Source organism: Copadichromis virginalis, linkage group LG9 (genome assembly GCF_057382275.1).
Source record: "Copadichromis virginalis isolate Kocher_CV1m ecotype Utaka linkage group LG9, C_Virginalis_male_GT1.1, whole genome shotgun sequence".
Taxonomy (NCBI): domain Eukaryota; kingdom Metazoa; phylum Chordata; class Actinopteri; order Cichliformes; family Cichlidae; genus Copadichromis; species Copadichromis virginalis.
The window spans coordinates 34,623,974-34,632,703 of NC_140626.1; the positions used below are offsets into that span (position 1 = coordinate 34,623,974).

Below are 8,730 nucleotides of genomic sequence, written 5' to 3' on the forward strand. Positions count from 1 at the left end.
ACAACACTTGTACCTGCAAACTTTTTTTACGTGCGCTCAGAATAGTGGCACAAAAATAACGCCATACGGCTCTAAGAGCCGTTTCGTTTGCGACCGACACATCACTAATAAGGACGCGTCATAGCCTGTCAACGACGTTGATTAGCTGCGTATATATGAATGTGAATCACATTATTGGCTGGACTATGGGATAAGGTGGCATCGTTCTAATCCCATACAGGAGCAGCCAGTCACTCACTGACTGACACTGCAAAACAGAATTGTTAAAGTTTTAATGTTAATTTCAATTCAGGTTAGATTTTTTTTCTGTGCGCAGAGACCTGCCAGCAGGTTAGAGGGAACATTGCTGAGAACACATATGTATTTAACTTTACATCGTCAAACGAAAGGAGAACATTCAAACTATGCAGAAGGACTCTGCCCAGATTCATGTACTGTGATCATTGTGGAAATTCTCTACATAGGAAATTCTGTAGTGTTAGAACAGATGTATTTGTGCTGTACTGAAACCTGGTGTCATGTGAAACTATCACATGGATTAAACTGGTTTTCAGGCGTAACCCTGTGTTTACAGGATAACAATAACACGGTCTGTGTGCCAGGAATCAGAGAAGTTAGGTTTCATTTACTCATTTACAGTATCTATTTTTTTAAACAGGTGTGTTTTCCTGCTCAGACCAGTTTTGCAGCTCTTATTATTCTCTCACATAGCGTGCATGCCACTAGACTTGGCAGGACTGTGCCCTGCTTCGTATATAAAGATGCTGCAGGTGGATGTGAGCAGCATCTCTGGAGACAGAGGTGGGTTTGGAGGATCATGGCGTCCACACTGATGCTCCTGCTTCAGCTGCTCCTGGTCTCACTGGTGTCTGCTTCTCATTTTTTTGGGGGAACCACGACCTACACCTACAAAGGAAGAAACCCTGATGGCTCATTTAATGTGAGATACACAACGTTTAACTGTACTTAATGTTAATGACAGATAATAAGTGAAGCTGTGACAGAACAGGAATCTCCTCTTTTCACACTGATTATTCTGACTTTTATTTCCTTCTGTGCACAGGTCTGATTATTCTGATAGAAGAAACAGAAAATGAAGTTAAAAATGTAAAAGGTGTCGCTTCTTAACTTATCCATATATCTTGAAACACATTATTATTTTTAAACGCACGAGTGCACACATGTTGTCTTTTATAAAAGTTTAAACAAATAGTTAACTTTTTAAAAAAACTGAATAAAACTAATAAAAGTCCGTTGTCACATAGTTGTTACTGAAAGATGCTCCTCAAAAAATGTATTATTTATTAGTAGTAGTATTGGTAGTTGTAGTAGTTGTAATAGTATTGTGTGTTTCACTTTCTTCACCTCTAAATCCAGAGTGCTTTGACTAATCAATGGCTGCAGACGTGGCTTCCATGACCTACACTTGTTATTGATTGTGTTAAAATTGTGATCACATGATCAAACACAGATACAGAACCTTCTTCTTGCAGATAACATGGAGTGATAAACTAAAATCTGACTGAGTTGCTTGTATGTTTTAAAGGTGGAAATTCGGGACAGAGACACCTATGATGGATGTTACGACACCCTCTACTGGTATTGTTCCAGTGGATACTGTGGCTACACCTCCAGAAGTCAGAGAGGCAGACTGGACAGCAGCACCAGTGCTCCACTCTATAACAGACAATGGTGTGAAGCTGAAACCGTCACCACGCGGGTCGTCCCGAGCAACAGACCTTTTGAAATGCAGTGAGCATTTTTCATTTTAAGTATGAAGATACTGTTGATGTGCTTCATTGTGTGTAATTATTGGTTATTAATTTTTATTAATTATTATTCATCTAAAGTCACCACAGTCATTAAATCTGTCTGATATTATGATAAAACAAGAGCTTGGTGGGTGGATGACTTTGTTATTTCCAAACAAACCAGGGCAGCGAGCTGCTGCTGGATCCCCACACGTACCTCTTACTGGGGCTATCCATGGTACTTGAACACTCTTGTGGATTTGGGAGAAAGATCCGACACTGGAAAACCAAACAGAGCACCAGAAGTTGCCATCCTACCTTTCCTCAGGTAAGCTTCCTGAAGTTTGATTTCTCTCACTGGGCCCACGTCCTCATTTCAGATTTGACAGCATTTTTAGTAGATAAAGGCGAAAACATGAGCTGAGCTGCGGTTTGGGGAAGGCCTCGAAGGGGACTGGTGGCGGCTACCAGGCCTGGCAGATCCCAGTGTACTAAGCAGAAGTGAAGAATGGAAAGAATTGAAAGAATTAAAAAAGGAGAGGTAGGGTGGGGCACAAAAACAAACATGCATTAGAACTGGAAGGGGTGTGTTTGGAGGCGAGGTCCAGCTCCTGAAATTCAGATAATTTATCTCCAATTAAACTATGAGCCTCTAAACAGCAGAATTTGAAAATGTCATCATGTGGCAAAACCTGCTTCTCTGAAAAAGGAAAACAAGAAGTTCTTGTTTTTTATCAACTAGCAGACAAATTAATTTTAGTTTTCATTCTATTGTCTATATATTTTTCTTTCTACCTTCTTGATCAGTTTTACAAGATAATACAAGATAATCATGCCAGTGCTTGACTCATGTTACTGTGTGAGACACTGAGAGAGACTTTGTTAATGTGTTTATTAAAGAGTTCCTGAAAACTGCCCACGGACATACAAGCTGATGTCCTTTGATCCTGATGGAGACAAAGTCAGATGCAGATATGGAAATCCAGGAAGTGCAGAGTGCTACGGCTGCACCCAACATTCAGGCTTCCACTTACACCAGGTTAGCTGATGTTCTAATGCACTGTACAATAACTCACTTGTGGTTTTTCCCTTTTAACTCCAAAATGTCTCACTGTCAGGACTCCTGCACGTTACATTACCAATACACTAATGCTGACCCCAGGGTGAATGCATTTGAGTTGGTGGTGGAGGATTTCCCACAAGGACACATCAGTCTGAGATACTCCGATGGATCCCAGTCCTCCAGGTCTCCTCTGTCCGTTCCTACTACAACTACAGCCGCTCCTACTACAACTACAGCTGCTCCTACTACAACTACAGCTGCGCCCACTACAACTACAACAGCCCCCACTACCACATCATGGTGGTGGTGGACAACTACAGTCGCTCCTACTACAACTACAGCTGCACCCACTACAACTACAGCTGCACCCACTACAACTACAGCCGCACCCACTACAACTACAACAGCCCCCACTACCACATCATGGTGGTGGTGGACAACTACAGCCGCTCCTACTACAACTACAGCTGCACCCACTACAACTACAGCCGCTCCTACTACAACTACAGCTGCCCCCACTACCACACCATGGTGGTGGACTACGGGCAGACCGCTGCAGGAGACCTCTCTTCCCCTCAGTAAACTACCGTTGCAGTTCTCTTTCGTTGGTAAGGCCCATTGTTGTCTCAGTGTTTGATGATGTGATGATGCAGCACACTCCGCTCTGCTCCGTTCTCAGCATGTTGCTGCTTTCATGACTCTGCACATGAAGACAGTGGTAACTGTGGTAGAAACAGCTGATTGCAGCAGACCTATTTACTCATGTGACCCACAGTTTATCTTAAAAACTTAATATTAGTTTTACCTGTTTGCACTGAATTCTTCAGCAGCCCAAGAACCAAACTCCACTTCACGTGTTTGTTTAAAGCCTTAAACTTTTGCTATGCAGACAGCTGCTCCTTCCTGTTTTGGTAATGGATGCTTATTTGTTACTACTCTAACTGTACTCCAGTGGATCCACCTGCTCCTTCATGCCAGGAGGGACTATACTTGCCCCAGTTTGTGCACCCAACACCTGCACACGGACAGCGCATTCATGCAGAGGTCAACAAAGAGGTGGAGATCAGAATCAAAGCACAGGCTTCATATGCAGCGTGAGTGAGACAAAGCTTGATTAAGGAGGCCTGATGGCAGCGAAACATTATTATCACTTCAGCAGGAAAGCTCAGCTCAGCATTAATGAGCTAATCCTTGCTTCCTTCTGTGGTTTTCTTACAGAATACAAGATATCATCATGAGCGGGCCAATGAATATGACCAAGCACAGAACCACACATAATGAGTTTGTGCTTCGGTGGACGCCGTTCTCCAGCGATCTGGGAGATTATTTCCCAGTGTGCTTTGCTGTTGAATCGGCGACAGGGTTAGCCTCGGTTTCATTCCTTTAAACACAGAAATAGTTTGGGAGAGCAAAGTCATGATTGGACTCTTTGTGGGTTTTTCAGGTCAGCAGTGACCAGTTTTCCAGGCAATACCCACTCTCATAACCACGGCACCCCGACTTCACAGTAAGTGACTTTTTGTTGTTTTTAGTGCTTTAAAAAAATTGATTTTCTGCCTAGGTGTGAGAAGTTTAAATAAATGTGCTTTTGGAATAAATAATGCCACTATGAACAAATTATAAAATGAAGCTCTCCTCATTTGACCTTAAGCTTTACAATTTCAAGAGTATTTGAAGAAATAATAAAAAGGAAAATTATTTAAGTCACACATTAAGTCAACTTATCGTTCTGTCTCTTCAGGTCCGGCGTCTATCAGTCCGAGATGAGGTGTGTCATCTTGAAAGTTGGAACAGAGGAAAGTGAGTCTAAAGTTGTCTTTGATATCAAAATAAAAAAAATAAAAATAAAAATAAAAAACAAAATAAATAACTAAAAATAAAAATAGAAAATATGTCAACTTTTTGGACATATTCTCAATTTTCTATTGTCAATATTTTTTTTTTTAGACTTAACTCATTCTTTTTATAGTTAATATTCTAACTTTTTGACAATTGAAGTTGGAGAATTTTGACATATTTCTGGCAACATTAAAATAAACTGAAATTGTAAATCTTTAAATCTGTTGTGTTGGATTGCATTAGGTTTAGCTTAATGAAGTGTCATGGTCTGCGAGGGCAGACCGTGTGGAGTGAGTTGAGGACCCAAGAGCAGACAGAGGCGAGGAGACAAAACTGAACTTAACAAAAAGCGAGCCTTTATTTAGGGCCAAAAACTCACGGAAAAAACAACAAGAAAGTAACTGAGGGAAAACCTGAACATATACTAGGAAACTATGACTCTTACTGAGAATTTAGACTATGACTAAACACTATACAAACTATGACAAGAGATAGGGGAGATACACAGACAACACAACGGCAAACAAAGGAAGACTGAGGACTTAAATACACACATGAGGTGATCTGGGGAAGTGGAGACACATGAGGACACAGCTGACTCGAATGAAACATAATGACAATACAGAGGAGAGCAACATTAACTACAATGAACAAAGGACACCAGACTCTTCCAAAATAAAACAGGAAACACGGAGACATAGACATGAACTTAACATAACCGACAAGAAACATGACACGTAGACGCAGGAACCAGGGAGACTGAGGACAGGGGGAGATGACAGAAACAACTAAGAAATAATGACTAACCAGCAACCTAGAAATTAACTAGATCGAAAATGAATACAAAAATACCTAAAACTCAAACACTGGGTCACACGACCCAGTACCGTGACATGAAGAGTCCTTTGAATGGGTATCATAAGGTAAATTCTAAGTCTGTATGTTTTCTTACATCATAACATATTTTATATGTTTTTAACTTGTTTCAGTTAAAACCAACGTGATCTGCACTGAGTCTGAAATGAGAGTCGAGGTGGAGAAATCGTCCCTCCGTGGACTCCGTGAGGATCACCTGCGTCTCAGTGAGCCCAGCAACACCCTCTGCAGCCTGGAGAGATACTCCAACAGCACTCACATCATCGGCGTCATCCCTCTCAATGCTTGTGGCACTCAGATCGAGGTAACCAGAGCTCCTTTGTATCTATTCTGTTGTTGTTGGTTTAGATACCAGAACGAGGACTGACAGAGTGATGTTTGACTCTGCAGGAAGACGAGGAACATCTCATTTTCAAGAATGAAATCACCACAGTGGATGACAGCGGAGCTCTGATCACCAGGAAACATAACCTGGAAGTAGAGTTCTACTGTCAGTACCCCAAAAAGGGGAACGTGTCACTGGGCTTCACAGCACACAGGACGATGGTGGAAGTGTTTGATAAAGGCTTCGGCACGTTCACCTACCAGTTTGAGTTTTACCCCAACAACCAGTTCAGAAGCATCATTGATCCCAGTTTGTACCCTCTGGAGTACGACGTAGGGCAGAAGATTTACATGGAGATAGATGCGTCCTCCATAGTCAACGACACCGAGATGTTTGTGGAGTCCTGCAGAGCCTCGCCGTACGACAACCCCAATTCCCAGCCAACCTACTCCATCATTGAAGACGGGTACGCATGTGCTGAAGGAAGTGAAGTGTATATTATTTAGGGCACATCAGTTACCTCAACATTTGATAATTTGGCCAAGTTTGATACGAAAACCCACCATTGGATCAATATATAAAAGAAAAGAAGGAAAACCAGAGTTTTACCAAAGTTTTCTCTTTTCTTTGATTCTGAAATGCTGTAGAAACCCTGTGATGTCTCTGCTTCTGTAGCAGCTTTGATTGTAAGACATGGAGTTACAGCAGCTGTGTCGTCTTTGTGCTCGGCTCTGATTAGGTGCCCCGTGGACCCAACTGTGATGATCCATGAGACCGACAACAAGAGACAGTTTAGATTCTGCATCGAGGCCTTCAAGTTCATCGGTTTGCACGATCAGGTAAAGAACTGTAGATATCTAGAAGCTCCAATTTCTAAAAGCACTAATAAATATGCCCAATTTGTGTTTTCTCCTTGGCTGGGACGGAGAAGCAAAGGTTTGACTGCAGCTCTGCTCTTGTTCCACTAGAGGGGGCAACTGTACGTCTGCTGATATACTGACAGTGTGTCCTGTTTCACTCAGGTATACATCAGCTGTTCAGTAATGATGTGTGAAGCAGGGAATCCCAACAGCAGGTGCTCACAGGGATGCATCAACTCAAACCATCACCACCACTCCCACCGCCGAAAGAGGGACTCTGCCATCCAGACTGCAGCGCACTTCGTTTCCCAGGGTCCTCTGCGTTTGAAGAGGTCAGCAGACACCAGCATGAGTGCAGGTATGGAAACACAAAGTGCTTCTTAACATTAGCTTCTTTGTTTGACTTTCACTAAAGTGTGAACAATGCTGAGGTTCTATTGTGGTCTTCAGGGAACAACCTGAACCTGAACCTGAACCTGGTCTTCATCGCTGGATGTCTTCTTGCTGCTGTTGCCATGATCTGTGGAGTGCTCCTGTACAGGGCCAAAATGTCAAAGGTCAAATACCAGCGTTTGGCCTCGAGTGAAAATTAAGACAGCAGTGTAATCAGAATACCAGTTCCTGCATTACTTTTCAATGAACCTCATTTTGCTGTCAGAGTTTCGGTGTTTGTGTATCTGCTCATGTTTAAATCAATCATGAATTTAATTCTTTATAATTCAGCTTCATTTGTGTAGCGTGAACTCACAACAACAGTCACCTCAATTAGCTTTATGATGTAGGGCACAGTCCCAGCTGTTACAGCTGTGTTTGTGTTTGTGAGCTTTAAGAGAAAACAGACATAAAACAGACTTTGAAAGATGAATCTTTGGCTTGTTGTTCAGTCGTGCAGCTTTACAGCAGCTTTTCTTTTTATATGTTAGAGTGTGATTCACAGAAAGTGTTACTGTTGATGTGTGCTCCTCTATAATCATTTTTGCTTTGAATATCTATGGCTATCATTGGACTGGTTACTATACATCTTTGTTATTAATCAATAAAAACATACGTGTTAGTGCTTCCTCAGTCAAAGTGTTACTCTTCATCACATCATATGGCGCATATACAGTGCCTTGAAAAAGTATTCATACCCTTTAAACTTTGACACATTTTGTCACCTTACATCCACAAACTTTGATGTTTTTTATTGAGGTTTTCTGTGACAAACCAACACAAAGAGCACAAAATTGTGAAGTGGTACCAAAACGATACATGGTTTTCAAAATTTTAAGCAAATAAAAATTTGAAAAGTGTGGCGTGCAATTGCACTCAGATCCCCCTGCGTCAATATTTTCACTGCAATTCACTGCGAGTCTTTTGGGGTATGTCTCTACCAGCGTTGCAAATGTAGAGACCAAAGTTTTTGCCTATTTTTCGTTGCAAAATAGCTCAAGCTCAGCCAGATTGGATGCAGAGCGTCTGTGAATAGCAATTTTCGAGTCTTGCCACAGATGCTCAGTGGGATTTCTGGACTTTTAATGGGCCATTTTAACACATTAATATTCTTTATATTTCCACACCATGTTTCACAGTGGGAATTGTGTGTTCAGGGTGATGAGCAGTGTTACTTTCCCGCCTCATGTAGCGCTTGGCATTTAGGCTCAAAAGCTCAACTCTGGTCTTGTCTTACCAGAACATCTTCCACCTGATTGCTGTGTCCCCTTCATGGCTCCTGCCAAATTGCATGTGGCATACTTTTTCCATTTTTGGATGATGGATTGAACTAGTGATGGCCTGCTTGAAGCTTGAAGCTTCGTTCAGTGTGACTGTCCGACTGATATATTGTAGGAATGACTTAGAGTGCAGAGTGGGATTGCAAACATGCTTACATACAAGGATAATGGTTAGAATAAGTCTCTGGGTCAGAGAGTCCCGAACATGATATTCTAAATCAACTTTGAATCACTAGAAGAACAATGGATAATAACATTAGATTATCAAGGCTAGGCAGGGAAGTGTTTTCCTTTTCTGTGTCTT

At 41.7% G+C, this 8,730-nt stretch overlaps 1 protein-coding gene across 2 annotated transcripts; it reads left to right on the top strand.

The window, feature by feature from the left end:
• Nucleotides 1–771: 771 nt before the first annotated feature.
• Nucleotides 772–7,779, top strand: LOC146702386 (uncharacterized). Of its 2 annotated transcripts, XM_085469082.1 has the most exons (15): nt 772–940; nt 1,547–1,752; nt 1,936–2,079; nt 2,652–2,790; nt 2,870–3,250; nt 3,293–3,422; nt 3,767–3,908; nt 4,033–4,176; nt 4,259–4,321; nt 4,556–4,614; nt 5,643–5,833; nt 5,920–6,320; nt 6,594–6,693; nt 6,877–7,072; nt 7,165–7,779. In XM_085469082.1, exons 1-15 carry the CDS (start codon nt 818–820, stop codon nt 7,305–7,307), a joined length of 2,562 nt encoding a protein of 853 aa, XP_085325208.1. In that variant the 5' UTR covers nt 772–817; the 3' UTR covers nt 7,308–7,779. The 2 variants fall into 2 exon arrangements, with proteins under 2 accessions (XP_085325208.1, XP_085325206.1); XM_085469080.1 differs by having other exon boundaries at nt 2,870–3,422.
• The last annotated feature ends 951 nt before the right edge of the window (nt 7,780–8,730 follow it).